This window comes from Lolium rigidum, chromosome 6 (assembly GCF_022539505.1).
Source record: "Lolium rigidum isolate FL_2022 chromosome 6, APGP_CSIRO_Lrig_0.1, whole genome shotgun sequence".
Classification (NCBI taxonomy): Eukaryota; Viridiplantae; Streptophyta; class Magnoliopsida; order Poales; family Poaceae; genus Lolium; species Lolium rigidum.
The window spans coordinates 71,489,443-71,511,382 of NC_061513.1; the positions used below are offsets into that span (position 1 = coordinate 71,489,443).

The 21,940-nt window shown below is 45.5% G+C and overlaps 3 protein-coding genes across 4 annotated transcripts; 2 read left to right on the top strand and 1 right to left on the bottom strand.

Annotated features, from left to right (window-relative positions):
• The first annotated feature begins 265 nt into the window (after positions 1–265).
• LOC124659348 (alpha-glucan phosphorylase, H isozyme-like) lies at positions 266–5,792 on the top strand. Of its 2 annotated transcripts, none has more exons than XM_047197251.1 (15): positions 266–446; positions 542–732; positions 1,350–1,526; positions 1,612–1,697; positions 1,787–1,976; positions 2,077–2,169; positions 2,539–2,723; positions 2,850–2,967; positions 3,048–3,176; positions 3,794–4,012; positions 4,092–4,295; positions 4,403–4,561; positions 4,745–5,008; positions 5,165–5,355; positions 5,456–5,792. In XM_047197251.1, the coding sequence occupies exons 1-15, from the start codon at positions 281–283 to the stop codon at positions 5,580–5,582; spliced, it is 2,499 nt and encodes an 832-aa protein (XP_047053207.1). In that variant the 5' UTR covers positions 266–280; the 3' UTR covers positions 5,583–5,792. The 2 variants fall into 2 exon arrangements, with proteins under 2 accessions (XP_047053207.1, XP_047053205.1); XM_047197249.1 differs by having other exon boundaries at positions 396–458; positions 553–732.
• Positions 5,793–6,558: 766 nt separating this feature from the next.
• Positions 6,559–7,481, bottom strand: LOC124659005 (steroid 5-alpha-reductase DET2-like). Its single transcript, XM_047196976.1, has one exon. It carries the CDS (start codon positions 7,372–7,374, stop codon positions 6,583–6,585), a length of 792 nt encoding a protein of 263 aa, XP_047052932.1. The 5' UTR covers positions 7,375–7,481; the 3' UTR covers positions 6,559–6,582.
• Positions 7,482–10,976: 3,495 nt separating this feature from the next.
• LOC124667890 (putative ataxin-3 homolog) lies at positions 10,977–17,431 on the top strand. The gene is made up of 2 exons (XM_047205123.1): positions 10,977–11,317; positions 16,440–17,431. Exons 1-2 carry the CDS (start codon positions 11,048–11,050, stop codon positions 17,163–17,165), a joined length of 996 nt encoding a protein of 331 aa, XP_047061079.1. The 5' UTR covers positions 10,977–11,047; the 3' UTR covers positions 17,166–17,431.
• The last annotated feature ends 4,509 nt before the right edge of the window (positions 17,432–21,940 follow it).

Genomic DNA, 21,940 nt, shown 5'->3' on the forward strand with positions numbered 1-21,940 from the left:
GAGGAGAAGAAACAATCAGAGGGGAGCTCAGAAAATAACGGACGCGCCTTTCATTTTCTCCTGCTTTTGGTCCTCTACCACTAAACTTCTCCGAGTTTTTCCAAAAATCGTTGGTCTCACCCAATTTATCGGATCCCTCGCTGTCCGCTCGCGTCCATTACAAAAGGCGCCCGCGGTTCCCAGAGTTCTCACCGTCCTCATTCGGTGCGCGAACTCCGAAGAAGCCTTATCACCACCTCCCCCACACGCTCTCGCCCAGCGAATTCCCCACCACACCGCCATGAGCGCGGCGGACAAGGTCAAGCCGGCGGCCAGCCCCGCGGCGGAGGACCCCGCCGCCATCGCCGGCAACATCTCCTTCCACGCGCAGTACAGCCCCCACTTCTCGCCGCTCACCTTCGGCCCGGAGCCGGCCTACTTCGCCACCGCCGAGAGCGTCCGCGACCTACCTCCTCCAGGTCCGTCTCGAGCCGACCCATAAGATCACCTGCTTCTCGCGTCTCCTGCCGTGGTGTGATCTATGCTCTAATTTATTTCCTTGGCGCGTTGCAGAGATGGAACGACACGTACCTGCATTTCCACAAGACGGATCCCAAGCAGACCTACTACCTGTCCATGGAGTACCTGCAGGGCCGCGCGCTCACCAACGCCGTCGGCAACCTCAACATCACCGGCGCATACGCCGAGGCCGTCAAGAAGTTCGGCTACGAGCTCGAGGCGCTCGCCGGACAGGTGAGCCTCCTCCTACCCAAGTGCCTCTCATCCTAAATTGGAGTGTCCTTTGTTTAATTATACGCAGGAGTACTTCCTACTCTTGGTAGTGACATTATTTAATTAGTGCTTTGTTTGACTGGGGCATTTTTTATAACATTGTCTAATCGAACTAAGTTTGTTTGGCGTCTGTAGAACCGGTTCAGGTATCTGGTTTGGTGGCCTTGATTTGATCCACTATTTAATGGAACAAAAAAAAATGATTAGAAGGTGCACTATACTACCACGAAGCCACTGCAGTATTTTAGATCTGAAACCGTAACTTCATCTTGTTTAATGTTGTACTCCACTATACCCCATAGTCTAGAGGTGGCAGATCATTGGTAAAGAAGCTGAAATCAGTCGTTTACTATACTAACACGAGCAGATCTTCAGGATCTACAATGTTGGGCATATTTTCTCCTCCGTTGGACACCTTCACTTTATAGGAACCTAGATCTATCACCAAGAAGCTGAATTAGGGGTTCATGGCACCTGAATAGACCTTCGGTTGAAATGTCTGGAGCCTCCTTTTACCAGAATTTTTTACAGTATTTTTTTTACCAGAAATTGATGGTGTGAATTATTGTTGATCTCAGGAGAGAGATATGGCTCTCGGAAATGGTGGCTTGGGTAGGCTTGCAGCCTGCTTTTTGGATTCAATGGCAACATTGAATTTGCCTGCTTGGGGCTATGGCCTCCGCTACCGCTATGGCCTGTTCAAGCAGCGCATTACCAAGGAAGGCCAGGAAGAAGTCGCTGAAGATTGGCTTGAGGTACCATTTCTAAATGTGCACAGCATTCGCCACGATCTTTTTTTATTTAGATCTCGATAATAGCTTTGCTCCTTAATATTTTCAGAAGTTTAGCCCATGGGAGATTGTCAGGCATGACATTGTATACCCAGTCAGATTCTTTGGCCACGTTGAGATTTCACCAGATGGAAAGTAAGCATATAAAGATCAAGTTCTATTGTAGAGAAAATATTGGTTGTATCTCTTTAATCACTATATTTGTTTTCTTTATCATCCGATAGGCGGAAAGCGGTTGGAGGAGAAGTTCTGAATGCTTTAGCCTATGATGTGCCAATTCCTGGGTACAAGACTAAAAATGCCATCAGTCTTCGTCTTTGGGATGCAAAAGCTAGTGCTGAGGACTTCAACTTATTTCAATTCAATGATGGCCAGTATGAGTCAGCTGCTCAACTTCATTCGAGGGCACAACAGGTTATATGAAATCCTAAACTGAGTTATTGTATCTTTCTTTTCAATTCCGTCCTTCATGAACTAGCTAATTTGACTTAAAAATATATTGTACATCTTGTAGATCTGTGCTGTTCTCTATCCTGGTGATGCTACAGAAGAGGGAAAGCTTCTGAGATTAAAGCAGCAGTTTTTCCTGTGCAGCGCATCACTTCAGGTACTTAATTAGTAGTAGTTGGTTTCACTTGGAGGAATGGTTATTGCAAAAGGAAGCTGCTTCTCTCGCCAGCTTGTGCTTTTGTTTGTTTGAGATACTTCCAAAACAGTATGTTGCATTCTCTTGTATTGTTGCGTGTTGTATGAAATTTCACCATCTTGCATAACAAAAGTGCTCGATTGAGTTTTATTAAGGAATGTAATATGGTTAATATCATAATCATGACCAATATTTCAGTCACTGCACATTTAATTACCATTTCCATCTTTCATGCAGTTACAACGTGGTTTTATTTCGTCTTTTCTCAGTATCTTGATTAATCTCCGCGATGAATGTTGACAGGCATTACTGACTACGATTTTTTCCCAGGATATTATTTTCAGATTTAAAGAAAGGAAACCTGACAGAGTTTCAGGGAAGTGGAGTGAGTTCCCGTCCAAAGTTGCTGTTCAAATGAATGACACTCACCCAACTCTTGCCATCCCTGAGCTAATGAGGATTCTTATGGATGAGGAGGGACTTGGTTGGGATGAAGCTTGGGATGTCACAAACAAGTGAGATTCATTTTGTACAAGTGATTCATATTAGTTTGATATCTTTCCTGATATTTCCATCAGTATTTAGCTTTCCTTTATTACTTTTACAAGTGTACTTATTAACAAATCTTTCTCACGGTCCAGAACGGTTGCTTACACCAATCATACAGTTCTTCCTGAAGCTCTTGAGAAATGGTCACAAGCTGTAATGAGGAAATTGCTTCCACGACAAATGGAAATTATTGAGGAAATTGACAAGCGGGTAAGTGTCATGCCACACTTCCTATTTGGGGACACCACAGTTAGGGCACAAAATGACAAAGTTGTGCCATTGGCTTTCAGTTCAGAGAACTGGTGATCTCCACCCGGAAGGATATGGAGGGAAAGCTCGATTCGATGAGTGTGTTAGATAACTCTCCCCAGAAGCCAGTGGTGCGGATGGCGAATTTGTGTGTAGTGGCTGCACACACGGTACATGCAATTTATTTACCTTTGTTCTTTGTCATGTTCTACAGCTTGTTATTTCATTATCATGTTCTACAACCTGTTACCTCACAGCTTCACAAGCTTAACGAGTACTAGCTTGATCATCTTTGCTACTCCCTACGATCCATAATAATTGTCGGAACATTGAAGTAAAGGCCTGACGCTTATTTTTGATCGGAGGGAGTACATAAGATAGCTTTTAAGTTTGTGCAAATTCATATTTATCAATGGCATAAACTTTTTAAGTTGATATTCACACCGTCTTTGGTTATTATGTTCTATTGTTGATTTCCATTGCCTCATTAAAGATAATAAAGACACAGTAAGCACATAAACAGTATTGTTATCTATTTAACAGAGTATCCTCCTACTGGACCATGATTGCGTATATTTATCTATTCTGCAAATCACGATATCTTTATCATTTTGAATCCCATTGTTGGACTTGTTTCTCTATGATAACTTGCTAAGAATTTTCATTGAAATGTATTTATGTGTGCTTTAGTTCTCTACTCTGTACCTTCTGTGAGTCACAGCTTCTATTTGTCTTCCCATATCATATGAGGTAGACCGTAATGCAGTGCACTATATTATTCTGACAGGTGAATGGAGTGGCCGAGTTACACAGCAACATTTTGAAGGAAGAGCTGTTCGCAGATTATCTGTCTATTTGGCCCAACAAATTCCAGAACAAAACCAATGGAATTACACCCCGTAGATGGCTCCGTTTCTGCAACCCTGAGTTGAGTGAAATAGTCACGAAATGGCTAAAAACAGACCAGTGGACTAGCAACCTTGATCTTCTTACCGGACTTCGGAAAGTATGTGTGCATGCTTCTAATCTTGCATTTATGTTATTACCAATCACACAATCACAATATAACTGAGAATTTTTAACAGTTCGCAGATGATGAAAAACTTCACGCTGAGTGGGCAGCAGCCAAGTTGGCCAGCAAGAAGCGCCTAGCCAAGCATGTGTTGGATGTGACAGGTGTTACAATTGACCCAAACAGCCTTTTCGATATACAAATCAAGCGCATCCATGAATACAAAAGACAGCTGATGAACATCTTGGGAGCTGTGTACAGATACAAGAAATTAAAGGTTTGACTTCTTTCTCGGACTGCCCCTATTCTTACAGCTTCGCTATTTTCATTACATGGAAAATACTCTGTATTACGGATCTGAAATAGGCCTATCTATCATGTTAGGAAATGAGCGCAGAAGAGAAGCAGAAGGTTACACCACGCACTGTCATGGTAGGAGGGAAGGCATTTGCAACATACACCAACGCTAAAAGAATAGTGAAATTGGTAACCGATGTTGGCGCTGTGGTGAACAATGATCCTGATGTTAACAAATATCTGAAGGTATCAATTTTTTCAGCAAGCTATCACATCCACAACTTATTTGGCAATTCATTCTCAGACACCATTCTATGTTGTCATTCGTAAAAAATATATATATTCTTGTGTAGTAGGCATTACAGAAATACTAAATAGACATTCACTTGTAATTTTTTAAATTTAAAATGAGGTTCTTGTTCCTTCCAGGTGGTGTTCATTCCAAATTACAATGTCTCGGTGGCTGAAGTGCTCATTCCTGGCAGTGAACTGTCGCAGCATATTAGTACTGCAGGCATGGAAGCAAGTGGAACAAGTAACATGAAGTTCTCACTGAATGGCTGCGTTATCATTGGAACTCTTGATGGAGCCAATGTTGAAATCAGAGAAGAAGTTGGACAAGACAACTTCTTCCTTTTCGGTGCCAAAGCAGATCAGGTTGCTGGTCTGAGGAAGGAGAGAGAAAATGGCCTGGTAAGATCTTCTCCCATAGATAATGAGTCATGCAGACAATATTGAGTTGGCTGGCCTGTAAAAAGCTAAATCAAATTTGTAGCATTGTTGTTTCATTGATATTATTCTCACTGTCAGATGTCCTATTATTAACTTCTTTGTCAACACTATAAACAGTTCAAACCCGACCCACGCTTTGAAGAAGCCAAGCAGTTTGTCAGGAGTGGTGCTTTTGGTACCTATGACTATACTCCTCTCTTGGATTCCCTCGAAGGGAACTCTGGATTTGGGCGTGGTGATTACTTCCTTGTTGGCTATGACTTCCCAAGCTACATTGATGCACAGGCCCGTGTCGATGAAGCCTACAAGTAAGGATACCAACAAAAAATCTTACGCATTTGGGTTGATACTTTGAATTTGATAAGGATCGTGTTGATTGTTAACTCATGTTTCCATGACAATTGACAGGGACAAGAAGAGATGGATCAAGATGTCTATCCTGAACACAGCTGGAAGTGGCAAGTTCAGCAGTGACCGTACCATTGCCCAGTATGCAAAGGAAATCTGGGGCATCACTGCTAGCCCTGTTCCATGAAGAGAAGACGCAATGGCGATGAAGTTCGCTGGATGCTAATGCTCGGCAATAATAAGGATTTATTACGATCCACAGTGCCCGAATAACCTCCCCCTGCTTCCGTTGTAGCTGAGAAGAGAGAAGCAACGTACGAAGCTTGTTCTGTGGTGTATCCCGTAACACTTTGTATTGAAGTGCACCGAGGATGCAACTGTTGTTTTGTTCTGTTTGTTTTTTTTTGATCTGTAATACTACTATCTTGATCTGTACCGGAATCTTCTGGTTATCAATAAAACGATTCGAGCTTTTGGTTATCTTGGGTGTCAAATGTAGTTTATTTGTTATCATGTTGTCATCCTTTCTGTCTTCCCAGAACTCATGAGGTCCAACTTCGCAAGGATACACATAAACCAGTCACACTTTTGGTTAGCTTTCTCAAGTTCTGTTTGTTTGATGAACATCATAATACTTGTTCTGAAAAGAAATTAGACGATCTGTATTCCAAAGTAGTATCTGGAATTGTCTTTGCTTAAAATTGTCTTGAATCTGGTTCGTGTATTTAAGCTTTTAGATTAACAATCAGCCATCCTTATTCCGAGCTCATTTTTTCATATGATGATATACAGCATATGAAACAGCCTGGAGGCCCAAACTTACACATTGCTAAGATCAACTTGTGCGAATTTAGTGAAAATGCTGATTGACTAGTGGAGGTGACTCGGAATGAAGAGAATTGTTGGATGTTAATTAAAGACTATTCCTAGAATGTGTCAGGTTTTAAGAATAAAATCAGAGTGGTGAATAGAAAAGGGAACGGCTGTTGCACATGCACCTGGAATCTTCTTTCAGGCACGATCTCTCATCACCTCTGTTCTGCTCCAAATCATATTCAAATTGTCGAAAGGAAAGGAATCAGGGAGTAGTCCACAGGCCACAGCATCATTACAAGCACTAGTCAGGAAGAAGAGGATCACAGCTCTCCTCAGCTTTCGGCCAAGAGAAGTTTACAGAGGAGCCAGGGCTAGTAGATGTATGGGATGACGGCCTTGCGCTCCGCCGGGTACTCTTCGCCGAACTTGTTCAGATACCACTGGCGATGATCCCTGGCCCTGGGCATGAGGTTGGCGCAAGTGTAGAGGAAGAAGCCCCACGCCGCGGGCGACCACGCCACAAGGCAGTATCCGAGCCACTCGACGATCTCGCCGAAGTAGTTGGGGCAGGTGACCTTGTCGAACCATCCACCCCTGGGGATCCTGTACCCGCCGCCGGCCTCCTTGAGCCGCAGCAGGTGCCTGTCGGCGGCGACGTTGACCCGCATGCCCCACGCGAAGAGGCCCACCCCGGCGAGGCAGCGGGCGAGCGCGAACGGGGAGGTGGTGGTGGAGTGGAGGGTCCAGGAGCGGGCCTGGATGTAGGCGTTGAGGATGTTGAACCCGAAGCCGCAGAGGGCGATGAAGAAGGGGAAGGGCGCCGGGGGGCGGCGGAGCTGCAGGAGGCGGAGCGGGTGGAGGAAGGTGCGCTGGAGGTAGTGGAGCGCGAAGAGGGCGGGTGGCAGCAAGGTGAGCGGGGCGGCGGCGGCGAGGAGGAGGGGGATGGGGGTGATGAGGGGCGGCAGCCAGAGGGTGGGGCTCTCCATGAGGCACCAGGCGGTCGGGGCCGGCATGGCCGGCCCCCACCCCGGGCGCGAGAGCTTGCCGTAGGGCGCGGAGAGGAAGCGGAGCAGGAAGATGGTGACCGGGCTCAGGATGTAGAGCGCCAGCAGGCACCGGGCGAAGATGGCGTCGTCGCCCGCGGCGGCGGCGGCGGCGGACATTTTCGGTTGGGTCGAGGGTGTTCCCTCTCGGGTTTGGGGCTTTTGGGACGAGTGCGGCCGCGATTATTGGGAAATTGGGGTTAGCTGGGGCGTTAACATCAAGGGGATCGATGAACTGATCGGCGGCTGCGTTTGCCTGCCTGCCGACTGCCGCAGTGTAGTGTAGTTTGTACGGCGTGAGACCGGCGGCGCAGATGCGACGGGAGGGTGATGTATAGTATAGTGTAGGACGGACGGCGTGGGTGGTGGCGGTGGGCTCAATGATGATGCACACACGCCTCGTGGCCGAAAGATGGCTTGTACCGCTGTGATCCGATTCGGTACAAAACTCGGCGGAAAAGGAGATGCCACCAGCGTCATGTTACGGTATATGTGGACGCCACGCTCCTTTTGTTACTAAGATTTTTCCAGGCCGGCTGATTTTGTCAAGTGCACCACCTGTACTGCAGCGAAAGCAAATTTATTTTGGAAGAATCGCCCATTCACCGGGTACGTAAGCGTCGACAACTTAGCAGTTGTAACACACACGATTTTTGTAATCAATTCTAGGATCACAATCAGTCCCACTCCGTGTTAGATTATTAGGCAATTTCCTTGTGAGTTTAATTACTAAAATCAACATTACAGATGCATTAGCATATTTAACCAACATCATACTAAGGAGAACATGGAACAAGTAGCAGTGCAAGATAAGAGAGAAAAATTATGTACATCTTGACCGGGAAGGTCGCACACACAGTCATCGTGATGGGGAAGACTAGAGAGTAGCACGACAAAAGAAACTTCTTTGAAAGAGATAGAGATAGATAAGAGACCTACGTCCCAGATCTGTTTTGTCTCCTGGTATAGCCCGCAAGGAGAGCCAACCGACCGCGTTGCCACGCGTAGAAAGCCAGGGACACGCGGCGAGCATGCACACACATGGTCAACACGTACCCAACTAAGTTGGTGCACAAGATAAAAATTTAGGCTTCCACAAAGGTATTTCGAACTCAAACTCGAGTCACGAAACGCGACGTGCGTGGGATGCGTGGAGAGGCAAGGCGGACACTGGGCTCCTTCTATTCTCACTCATTTGTAAGGACTAGAAGAGCAGCTCTTATATACCACTTCAACTCCCTCCCACTAGCAATGTGAGACTAAACTTTTTTCTCCAAAGGTGTCCCCGAGCTGCCAACATGATGGGCCTTGAGATTTCAGGAATTGTAGGTTACATGGGTTGCCTTAGTGGGTTGGAGTCCATCTACATCCAACAATCCCCCACCAGATCTCAAAGGCACATCAGATGGCACATTAGTTTCAATCGTTGTTTAATATACCTACACTTCAATGGAGAATGTTAAGTTGAACTTCCACCTAGGCAAGGAGCTACGTTTGACTACAGCTGAACAATGGACTATGCCTTGAATTGACAGCCTTCTACAACAAGTTTCACTCAATGTCGGCATGGTACTAGGTTATCATAGCCTTCCCCTCAGGTGGAGCTTATAAGTCATACTCCTCAACCATTCATGCGCTTACTAGAGATTCACCCATATCGACCACACTGTGACCAGCATTGTCACTCATATAGGTGTGTTCTTCAAAGATCGTCATGTAGGACAGCGTCTTCGCTCATCAAGAGCCGTACAGAACACATTAAGCCATTGTCTATCTGCCTTACAGTAACTATGAGAACATTTTGCATCTGCGGAGAAGTAGGAGTATATAAATTTTCTCTCAACTCAGTTGCTCCGGTTTGTTTTTCCAAGTCCTAATTCACGGGATCTCCGATCACATAGGTTGGGTTACCCCCTCAACAACTCACGTGGGTCTCAAACCCACCTCCCTCGATGCAAGGTCTATCATGTTTCTTGATAGTCCTTCTATGAAAGGATCTGCCAGATTCTTAGCTGTTTGGACATAATCCAATGCTATCACTCTAGAGTCTTTCAGTTTTCTGTGAGACTTCAATCTCCTCTTGACATGTTTGGAACTTTTCATATTGTCCTTAGAACTATTCACTTTGACAATCACAGTTTGCTTATCACAGTTCATGAGGATAACCGGTATTAGTTTTTCAACCATAGGCAAGTTAGTCAAGAGCTCACGAAGCCATTCCACTTCGGCAATAGTTATATCTAATGATGTGAGTTCTGCTTCCATAGTTGACCTCGTTAAGATGGTCTGCTTGCAAGACTTCCAGGAAATAGCGCCACCACCAAGAGTGAAAACATATCCACTTGTGGCCTTCATCTCATCAGCATCTCAAATTCAATTGGAATCACTATACCCTTTAAGTCCTCTTGGATACCCGTATAATGAATTCCGTAGCTCATGGTTCCTGTTTAGATAGCACATCACTCTCTCAAGAGCATGCCAATGATCTATTAAACGTAACATAACTTGTAACGTAGTTTGTAGCTAGATAAGCTAGAATCCTAACTAGTTTGTTAGGTTGTTACGGTTGTTCTTATCTCTGTACTTGTAACGCAAGACATGTTGATATAAATAGATTGAGGAGGCCAGCCGAGTTGAGCTGTGCTACTCCATCCCCAAAACCCTATTGTTTGTTTGTTTTATATGATCATCTCCCGGGTTGACCACAAACGGCTAAGTTTGCACACAATAAACGAGATATCAAACCTCGTAGCGCAAGCTAAATACATAAGTGAATCAATGATTTGAGAACATCTCAATTATTCTCTAGTTACCCTTTCATTCTTTCGAAGCAAGACACTAGGATCATAAGGTGTGGAAGAAGATTTGCAACCAACATAGCAAAATCTGCTCAACACCTTCTCAACATAATGAGATTGCACATGTAATCCCATTATTCCCATCTCTCAACAGCTTGATGTTTAATATAACATCAGCTTCTCCGAGATCTTTCATCTCGAAACACTAGGATAAAAAAGGTTTTTACCCCCTTAATTACTTTGAGGCTTGTCCCAAAAATTAGTATGTCATCCAGATGCAAACATAGGACAACTCTGTCACCCCCACCATGACGATAGTAAACACATTCGTCTGCTTCATTAGCAACAAAGCCCATATATGTTAAAGTTCTTTCAAATTTCTCATGTCATTGTTTGGGCGCTTGTTTGAGACCATACAAAGATTTCCTTAATTTACAAAGTTCATTGTTTAGAGAATGAACAAACATGTAGCTACAAAGTTTAGAGAAGAATACATGGGCCAGGCCCGACAAAACAACTTGAAGGAGCAGGGCAGCACGGTTTTTTTTTTGGACAGGTGAAGAAGAAAGCACCATTTTACTCGGGGAGTCCTTCAGTTATGAATACGATCTTTTTGAGATCAAAACGTATTAATTTCGCTTGTTTTGGGGTACTGTATTAATTTCGCTTGTTTTGGGGTACTGTATTAATTTCGCTGAAACAAACATACAGCAGAGCAGTACAGCTACGGTGGTGCTGTAGACCGAAACCGAGAGCCGCGTGACGCAACAAAACTTTGGGAGAAAATCCACGTGGTAGCCTAGCCGGGCTGCAGCCTTGTCGTCGGCCTTTTTGTGTGTGCGTCTGTCCACGGCGGAAATCAATCTGCATCGCCACTCAAAACTCGCTCTCTCTCCGCCCCTTTCCCCCATCGCTCCGGTTCGGTTTCCCTTTCTCTTCGAGTCGCTCGAATCTGTCGGAAGGAGAGACGAGCGGAGGAATCGCCGGAGACAGGGATGGACGCGGCGAGCAACGGCGGCCTGCTGTACCACGAGGTGCAGGAGGGCAAGCTCTGCGCCGTGCACTGCGTCAACACCGCCCTGCAGGGGCCCTTCTTCTCCGAGTTCGACCTCGCCGCGCTCGCCGCCGACCTCGACCGCCGCGAGCGCCAGGTCATGCTCCACGGCGTCGAGGCGGCCGCCGCCGCCGCCACCGCCGCGGGGGACTTCCTCGCCGAGGGCGAGGGCTCCCACAACGTCTCCCTCGGCGGAGACTTCAGCATCCAGGTACGTAGATTTCCCGGCCCCCCCTCACTCCGCGCCCGTTTCTCATACTACTAGGTTAGATTACCTGCCCAGGCCCCAGATGGCTCCACACTCCTACTTAGGGATTCCGTTGGAGATGGACGCCTGCCTCATGTTTTTCAGATGCCTGCCTGATGTGGAGCGTTGCTTTGAGTCTGAAAAGGGGGCAGCATATAGTTTTGAATCTGAAATGTGTATTCTTATTTTTGATCAGAAATCTCGACATGGTTCATACTAGGCTCGTAGCCAGGGTGAAGAGCTATTTATTCATATATGTAATATCAGTTAGAATTCTAGGAAAAGGATCAGTGATTTTTGTTTTGTTTTGAAAGCTTGCACACATAGATGGTAGATGCGCTATAGTTGGATGGAATCCTTAGCCAAGCCCAAACATATAGCCATCCCGGCCACTGGCATTTGCATGATATCCCCTTCATGGCACAGATCGGCTACTTGGCCAAGTTATGTGCAGATGCTAGGCTTGGAGTACCCTGTGTATTTGTGAGCAAGATATTTCGTTGGAGATAGACGCCTGCCTGATGTGTGGAAGGTTGCTTTGAGTCTGGAAAAAGGGGCAACCTATACTTTTGAATCTGGAATGTGTATTTTCTTTTCATGGGGTGTCTTCATATGCATCATCCTATCCATTGTGAAGAGATGTTTATTCAGATGTTGTACTAGTTTTTGAATTCTAGGGAAAGGATCCTTGAGTTTATGCTGCAAACTTGCACACATATACATAGATGCACTACAGTTGGAACCTTTGTCCGTGAGCTCACGGAAGCCCCAACAATACTTAGGGCACCATATGGATGCATAGCCATTTTAGCCATTGGCATTTTCATGATTCCCTTTATGGCACGGATCGGCAACTTGGTGAAGTTGCGTGCAGATCTTAGGCTTGGAGCACCCTGTTTTTTTGTGAGCAAGATGTTTCCTGTAGCCTTGCTATCCTTCTAGCATTAGTAGAGAAGGCTGCCTATAGTTGATTTTTAGGTATTTCTACTAGCGGTGGCAAGAGGTCTCGTAACAGTTTGCACTTCTGTGTGTTACTTACGTACCTGGCGTACGTAAATGCATGTCTCTGCATGCAATTATTAATTCCTAGTTTTATTGATTCTGCTGCGATTGCGCTTTTCCGCATTTATGCACTCGCCCTTTTAGTCGTTTCTGTTATTTGAGTTTTGTCGTGTTGCTTACGTTAAGAATAAATTCAAGAAGATTTTTAGTTATTAATTCTGTGCTGATACACTTTGTCTACATTTATATACTGTACGTATGCCTTGTTATTTGAGCTCTGTCGTGTACTGAATTGTTTACGCTAGGAACTTCAAGCTTATAGCTGTCTAGGTTTCACCTTACCCATAAGGAGCTTCCGGTCTCTGTGTGTTGCCTAGTATGAAGTTGGTAAACCTTACGATGATCAGTTTTTTAGCTCTTTGTCTGATGATTTTCTATGTGGAAAATTGAATTGTAAAGTACATATGAGCAAGCTTGAGGCAGCACTAAGGTTTTGCAAATTAAACTTGTCTAGGATCATTTCTGATAGCAAAAACCCATAGTAGTATATCATTGGAGATAGATACCTGATAGCAAAAGGGGCAGCATATAGTTTTGAATTTAAAATGTGTATTCTTCTTTTTGATCGGAAATCTTGACATGGTTCATCCTAGCCATGGTGAAGAGCTATTTATTCATATGTAATACCAGTAAGAATTCTAGGAAAGGTTTAGCGATTTTTTTTTGATAGCTTGCACACATAGATGGTAGATGCGCTGTAGTTGGAATCCTTAGCCAAGCCCAAACATATAGACATCCTAGCCATTGGCATTTGCATGATATCCCTTTTATGGCACAGATCGGCTACTTGGCCAGTTATGTGCAGATGTTAGGCTTGGAGTACCCTGTATTTGTCAGCAAGATATTTCGTTGGAGATAGACGCCTGCCTGATGTGGAAGGTTGCTTTGAGTCTGGAAAAGGGGGCAACCTATAGTTTCGAATCAGGAACGTGTATTTTCTTTTTCATCAGGCGTTTTCATATGCACGATCCTATCCATTGTGAAGAGATGTTTATTCATATGTAATACTAGTTTTTGAATTCTAGGAAAAGGATCCCTGAGTTTCTACTGCAAGCTTGCACACATAGATGCACTATAGTTGGAACCCTTTGTCCATGAACTTAAGCGAAGCCATATCATCCTCACGGAAGCCCCAACAATACACCATATGGATTCATAGCCATTTTAGCCATTCTCATTTTCATGATTCTCTTTTTGGCACAGATTGGCAACTTGGTGAAGTTGCGTGCAGATCTTAGGCTTGGAGCACCCTTTGTGAGCAAGATATTTCCTGTAGCCTTGCTAATCCTTCTAGCATTACTAGACAAGGCTGCATATAGTTCTTTTTTAGGTATTTGTATTAGCGATGGCAAGAGGTCTCGTAACGGTTTGTACTTCTGTGGTGTTACATACCTGGCGTACGTAAATGCATGTGTTTGCATGCAATTATTAATTTGTAGTTTTATTGATTCTGCTGCGATTGTACTTTTCCGCACTTTTGCACTTTCCGTACGCCCGCTTTTAGTCGTTTCTGTTATTTGATTTTTGTCGTGTTGCTTACTTTAAGAATAAATTCAAGCAGATTTCAAGTTATTAATTCTGTGCTGGCTACACTTTGTCTACATTTATTTACTATAAATATGCCTTGTTATTTGAACTCTGTCTTGTACTGAATTGTTTACGCTGGGAACTTCAAGCTTATAGCTGTCTAGATTTTACCTTACCAATAAAGAGGGCTAGTATTGAAGTTGGTAAATGGTTTGACCTTACGATGATCAGTTCTGTAGCTCTTTGTCTGATGATTTTCTCAAGAAAAAATATATATGAGAAAGCTTGAGGCAACATTAAGGTTTTGCAAATTAAACATGTTTTTTGAGTACAGAAAAGTGGGCATCATATAGTTTTGAATCTAAAATGTGTATTCTTCTTGTTGATGGGAAATCTTGACAGGCCTGATCCTAGCCATGGTGAAGAGGTATTAATTCATATGTAATACCAGTTAGAATTCTAGGAAAAGGATCAATGAGGTTTTTTTTGAAAGCTTGCACACATAGATGGTAGATGCACTATAGTTGGAACCTTTGTCCATGAACGTAAGCGAACCCATACCATCCTTAGCGAAGCCCAAACATATAGCCATCCTAACCATATGCATTTGCATAATATCCCTTTTATGGCTTGGAGTATCATCTATTTGTGAGCAAGATATCTCCTATAGCCTATAGGCTTGCTCTTTTCAGCATTGCTAGAGAAGGCTTTCTATAGTTGTTTCTTAGGTATTTCTATTAGCGATGGCAAGAGATTTCGTAATGGTTTGTACTTACGTACTTGGCATATGTAAATGCATGTGTCTGCATGCAATTATTGTTTTGTAGTTATACTGATTCTGCCGTGATTGCACTTTCTGCATTTATGTACTTTCCATACACCATGCTTTTAGTCGTTTTTGTTATCTTAGATTTTGTCGTGTAACGAATTGCTTACGTTCAGAATAAGCTTAAGCAGATTTCTAGTTATCTGCTGTGATTGCACTTTCCGCATTTATGTACTTTCCGTACGCCCGCTTTTAGCCATTTTTATTACTTGAATTTTGTCGTGTACTGAATTTCTTATGTTAAGAATAAACTCAAGCAAATTTGCAAAAAAAAGAGAATAAACTCAAGCAGATTTCTAGTTATTAATTCTGCTATGATTACACTTGTCCTCATTTATGTACTTTCCGTACTCCTTGCTATTTGAGTTCTGTCGTGTACTGAATTGCTTACGTTAAGAAATTCAAGCTTATAGCTGTCTAGGTTTCACTTTATCCGTAAAGAGTCCTTAAATCAAGTGTGTTGGTCAGTATTGAAGTTGGTAAATGGTTTGACCTTCGATGACCAGTTCTTTAACTGTTAGTCTAATGATTTTCTCCATGGAAAATTGAGTTGGTACGAGAAAAATAATGAGCAAGCTTGAGGTAACATTAAGGTTTTCTAAATGTAACTTGTGTAGAATCAATTCTGAAAGGAAAAACTTATCATACGAATTTCTAAGGGTTGTTTTTACCACTTGTTTTATTGAAGGAACATTTTTTTTTTTACATTATACAGCACTAAGGATTTAGTGACTCAACATGATCCTGTTTTTTATCAGCTCTTATTTATCCTCCATCCATTTCATTGAAGTTGTTATGGTTTGAAAATGTACGACTATGTTAACCGCGTTAAGTTTTAAATCCTTTTGTTTCCTCATCTGGCTGACATAATATTTATCTTTGACGAATATTCTGTCTTTCTATGAAGGAATGAAAGAATAGCACAAAACGCTGAACAATTCATGGACATTGTTTGATTTTGCACAGTTTTTTTTTCACTTGCATACATGTGGGACTTGCATTCTCAGTGGTTGGCACAGTTAAATTTTTGCAAGAAGTATATACCCTTTTTTAAAGATTTACCATTATGCATTAGTTCATCCTACATGGATATTTGGTTCCCATTCTAGTGATCAATTTCTTTGTTATTGTCTACGATAGGCCTAAGTTACATGTTATCTTGCATTTGTGGTGTACTGATTGAATCTTAAGAACCTCATATACCATTATGCCATCTACAGTCGATAGATTTACATCTTTTTTTTGTGAATTATTTACATCTTTGTTTCCATAAGTATATCGTATTGAACTAGCATTAGGTTTTCTATTTCTTCATATTGATTTTTCTCTATGGCTTTGTGATCATGTTTCATCTGAATAAGTTTTCCCTTGTGTACTAGTCCTCCTCTACCTTTGTGTTGAATTTAGACTTCCCGTATGGGCGCCTATTTAGGAAAAATATTACATGGTGAAATATGTATTCCCATGTGTACGGCTTATGTACTTCATTGACTATAGTTTAGCTTTATAACAAGTTAGATCTAAGATGAAGTGGTTTTGATGCTTGGAGTAGTAAGGAAATTAGGTTTTCTAGCACCAGAGTCGTATGTAATGTGGATTTTAAATCTATTATTACTTGCTGCAATTGCACTCCCATGTTGATATTTCTGACCTGAATAATTTAATCAACAGGTGCTGCAGAAGGCACTGGAAGTCTGGGACCTCCAAGTTGTCCCCCTTGACTCCCCAGCAGCTGGGTCATCCCTATTTGACCCGGAGCTAGAAATTGCTTTCATTTGCCACCTCCAGGACCACTGGTTCTGCATTAGGAAGGTGAATGGAGAGTGGTATAACTTCAACAGTCTGTACCCTGCTCCGGAGCATCTGTCAAAGTTTTACCTCTCAGCTTACATTGACACCCTGAAGGGGTCAGGCTGGAGCATCTTTGCGGTCAGAGGCAATTTCCCTAAAGAGTGCCCAATGTCAACAGAAGGCTCCAATGGTTTCGGGCAGTGGCTGACTCCTGACGATGCCCAGAGGATTACAGCCTCTTGTAACCAGGTGCAAACGCCCACTCGGCAGCAAGTGGTGTCTCCTCTTCGCGGTCAATCAGAAGGCATGAGCGAAATGGAGCTGTTTGCAGCACAGCAGGAAGAAGCTGACCTGAACGCGGCTATAGCCGCTAGCCTGATGGACAGCGTGGGTGCATTTGCTAGCCGCAGCGCAGCTGAAGAAGAAAGCAGGTCTCAGGCTCTTCTCCCAAGTGAAGCTGCATCTGACGTAGCGAGCAAAGCTAGCAATGTGGAGGAGCAAGGAGCTAACCAAGCGGAAGCAAGCGGCAGCGGTAGCATTGAGGAGTCTGCTCCAGTCAGCTATCCAAGGGAGAGGTCTCCCCCTTCAGAGAGAAGGCAACAATAATGATGACGATAAAAAGATGCTTAGGATGACATGTTCCCTTGGGGCTGGAACTTGTGTTGTTGAAACTATAGAGACAGAAAGTGAAAAGTGGTTTAAACTTGTGCCCTAGCCATGAGGGGGGGCGATGCTGTTCTGAACTCCTGATCTGGGAGCGTCGTATACAACAGAGTCTGAACCTTGTCTGGATGTTAAAACCTTGATGACATGTGTGTCGTTTATGTGGAACCCTGCATAGAGAACTAGAAATGGAGATTTTGCTTCGTTTTTATATGCTTTCTTCTTTTACATATCTGGTAGCTTCTCATTTGAATGTATGATGATTATATGATGAAGGGTTGCATTTTTGTGCTAGAGGTTAGTGAAAATGCTGATCTCCGCCCGGGTTGGATCATAGTTGTGATTCCTTTTCCTCGCCAAATTTAGTGGAAATATGTTCTTATGTGTACACCAGGCACAGGTTCGTTTTGCCCTCCGGTGAAAGGGACGTCGCAATCCAACACCACAGCGGCAAAGATGGTGAGACAAGGGGGACGTGCAGTAGCTTGGAGAAGGCTGCAGGGTGATGATACATCCGGTCAGAGCTTGGAGAACACCATCGTGACAAGCTACCAGTCTGGGCAGGACACAGCCCAGCCGACGTTTGGCCGCGTGACGATATTCCAACCTGTCGGGCACATCAGCTGGCACCACCAGCTTGGCGTGCGTGCATAGCTGGGAACGACGAACGCCACCTGTGGAGTCGGCATACGCACGCCTGGCTGCAGTGCACGCGCCCGTGCCGCGGAGCAGCAGCGCGTGATGTGGCCTCCTAACCGTCCACCGTCAGGTACGACGTACCCAGGCCGGCTGCAGTTGGTCACGGGAGCCCGGCGTGCCGCTCGCTCGATCGGATGCTTTCCCTAGCCGGTCAGGAGCTAGGCAGCAGCAGCTGGGGCTTGGAGTGTTGGGCAGGGAAGGAAGAGACACCGGCGCGTGCGAATCCATTGATGCGTCACGGGATGACGACCTGGTGTTGGGTGCTTTGCAATGACCTGCCGTCGCTGGTCGGATTGGAGCGTAGTTGAGGGGGTAGGGCCTGGGAAGAATATGGCATGGTACTATGGTAGGGACTTCTTTGGTATAAAGACTTTTAACCATTTGTGTTCTTTTAAAAAAGCTTTAATTTTTTTTATTGCCCCTCCTAATCATGCCGCGCCATGTTTTGATGGCTTAACTAAAGTACGCAATATGTCGGTTGGTTTGGCCAGTTTTCGTTGAGTCTGGCCATCTAAGACGGTGTGCCCTTGCTGTTTTCTTCTTGGCTTAGACGGTTCGAGATTTATTTTCGAGTGGTCTGTCATCGTTGAGTTCAGCCATCTTGGATGTAGTCAAACAAACAGTCGTGTCTTAGCTATTTTCGCCTATCCTAGGCTAAACATGAGCTAAGTCTAGTGACTCAAACAATCCATCCAACATGACGTGACTACAAAGAGCTATATGAGTTCAAAAGTTGTCCTACAGTTAAAAGTTTGCCAAAGAACCATTTGGATCAAAGAAATCCATGTTGGGATGAGAGCAGCGATTAGGGCATCTCCAGCGGCGCGACGCAAACGGTCGCTGAGCGACCGTTTTCGTCCGCCGTGACCAAAAATACGTCTGGGGCCTGTTCCAGCGGGGCGACGCAAAGTGACCGGGCCGTCCGCGGAGACGCAAACCTGGCCCCGCGGACGCTCGGCGGTCGCGCCGAGTGTCCGCTGAAAAAGACGTAGGACCCGCGCGTCAGTGGCTGGAGGGCGATATTATTCCCGCCACTGGCCATTCCCCCGCGCGAAATTGGAAACTAGACCGGCGCGAGCAGTCCAGAAGCGATGGACGTCCTCGCCGCCGTAGCTACCTCCATGGATGCGGAGCAAACCCTCACACCCGCCGCCGCCCCACACTCCCCCATAGCCACGACCATAGCCGGAATGGAGACTGCAGCTCCGGCGGAAGCAAAGCGGGCCACCACCGGCGGCGGCCGGGAGGCAGAGTCGAAGGCGGCAAAGAAGGTGCTCTCCGCTGAGGAGAAAATCGTGGAGGCCGCGAAGCGTCGCGGGCGGCGCAAGAACCAGAAGATCAAGACTGCCGCGGCCGCCAACCAGCGGGCTCGGCGGATGCGGATCAAAGCCGGCGTCGCGCAAGTAGCCCTCCATCCGACCTTAGCGGAGGGCTACATGATCGTCAAGAGAGAGGGGATCGCCGGCGTCGCTCCTCCGGCCTCTTCGGTCAGCTCGGTAAGTTCCCAGCTGCGCCCTGAAACTCCCGCTCCCTTGTAGGGCCACGCGGCGTCGCGGTTCGCCTCTGGCCTGCCGCCGGTGAAGTTGACCGGGGCGGCGGTTCCCGACCTCAACCGGACGCCTAGAAGCGGTGAATCCTGCCCGGGCGCGACACAGAAGACGCGCCAGGTGCCGGAGGAGAGCATGCCGCAGCCCCGCATCCTGTTCGACGAAATGGCGCCGCCCTGCCCGACGATGGACGACCCGGTACGTGAGCTCCGTCAATGTGTGCGACCGACGTGTATCATGCGTCCGATGTCCGGTCGTTCGTAGGACTATTGGAAGGACCGCCATGATTCAGACATCCAGGAAATTATCTACGGCGGCGGCTTCGTTCGCGATGATCGGGCCGGGACAGGCGCGCATGATGACTGGCCACCAACGCAAGATGCGGAGGACATCGACGAGGCCATAAGGCTACCAAGGCCGATCTTGTCCGGGAGGCGCAGGCCATTGCGTTCACGCAGAGCATGGAGAAGATAATGGCCGACAACCGTGCCGCCATGGCTGCTAGGGACGACAAGAGGCGTCTGGAAAAAGAGGCCGCAGCTGCCATCTACCGAACCTCGCCAAGGAGGTCCTCGATGTCCAAAGGCTGGACATCGAGGCCAAAAAGGCAGACGCCGAGGCCAAATTGCGTGCAGAAGACACAAGGATCATGCTTGCCGACTTGAGCGGCGTCGACGACGACACCAGGGACATCGAGGACGACGACGACGGACGCGGAAATGGTCGTGTGTCCGTTTGCGTCTGCGGTTGGCTCCAGCGGGCTGGAGATGCCCTTATGCACGGGACATCCCATGCATGGCCCACCCTGCCACATTTCCATACTTTAGGAATTTTGTGTCAACTCACTCTCCCTCTGTCAAGGTATTAACTTGTCAATGCCTATGGATTGTAGGCTAGGGTTTAGTTAGAAGTAGAGGGCAAGTAGATCTCGAAGGTTTCAGCCGAAAAGTACTCGACGATTATGAAAACTAGGGTTTGTAGACAATGATTCGATGATCTCTTCGTCCCTCGACTCCCCCTTTATATAGGAGGCGGAGCCGAGAGTTTCGTTTTGTACAAGTTACAGAGTCCGGGACGGTTTCTAACTCATCCCGCCAAACTACAAATAGCACTTCCTATTACAACTCTAACTTTCCTTAATATATCTTGGGCTCCCGAATCTTCTTATTCTTCGGGTAGTGGGCCTTCAGTAAACCCCGGGTACTATCTTCGGCAGGCCCATTTGGGATGCCTATGTCGAGTAGCCCCCGAGATTTTGCTTGAATCGTAGAGTCGGGGAAAATCTCCACTTGTTTATTTTTATTCGAGAGCTTTAACTTTTTTATATTTCTTCATATAAAATTCTATATTGTACAGGGATAATGGTAATTGGGGCTAGTTCATCCGACGGATCGGGTACTAGTTAACTGCTCTAGTGGCAATCCGCAAAAACCTACTTCAAGATCACGTCCCCGGACATGATCTCGGGATATCGGTGCAAACTTCGACAGGTGCCGCTTAAGGTCTTACCATTCCGTCGAGTCCCAGTCAAATTTATCGAGTACCTAACGCGTCCGTTAGGATTTTTCTTCGTATCCGTTGATACGGATAAAAGTAGCAGAGCGCAGTCTTCGGCGATGCCACGCCCAACAGAACGGATCTGGGGTCTTACCTTCGCAAATTTGCGGCATTCAGAAATTGATCGCAACTTTGGCATTCTGAGAATATATTGTCGAGTGCTTTTCCGGCTGTTGGAATGGCACATTTTATCGAGTCAAATATGACTTATATTGCTCTCCCGATGGGAGTATATGTAGAGTTAATTATAACTCGAAATATACTCTCTTGCTTTTCTATCTTTTTTCTTTTTTAATTTCATCGGGCACGCGAACAGCGCTCCCGATGGGAGTAGCCCCCGAGGCTACAGCCAAGAACCTGTGCTTGGTTGTAGGCTCCCACAATTTCTATATTGCCATACTCGAAATTTTACTTTTATCGAAGTAGCCCCCGAGCATTTGGGCAAAAACTTGTATTTGACCAAAGGCTCCCGAAGTATTCAAATAACTTCTCCTGTCGCCAATCTTCTTTTATTTTTCTTGTCGGCACGCTTCCCTTAGTCAAATTCAATTCATCTCTATTAATAGTCGGGATTTTTCTGCCTTGTGGGTCCATTATTTCCACCACGTTGACACGTCGTGCAAGTGGGGGACACACGTCCTCCGCTTTTCCTGGCGCACGTACGGTAACGCCTGTTCTATTCCATCTCAGTAAAAATACCTTTTTATCCTTTTATCTACAAGATCTTTTTTCACCACACGATTTCTTCATCCAACGGTGCATTGCTTCGCCCGATCCCTATATAAACCTTTCTTCAACCTCGGTTCACTCCTTCGCTTGCGCCGCACATCTGTTCCTCTTTGCAAAAACTTCCCCGCGCCCAACTCTCTTTGATCTTCCGCACGCACGAACGTTGCTTTTCCAGTGCCGTTGATG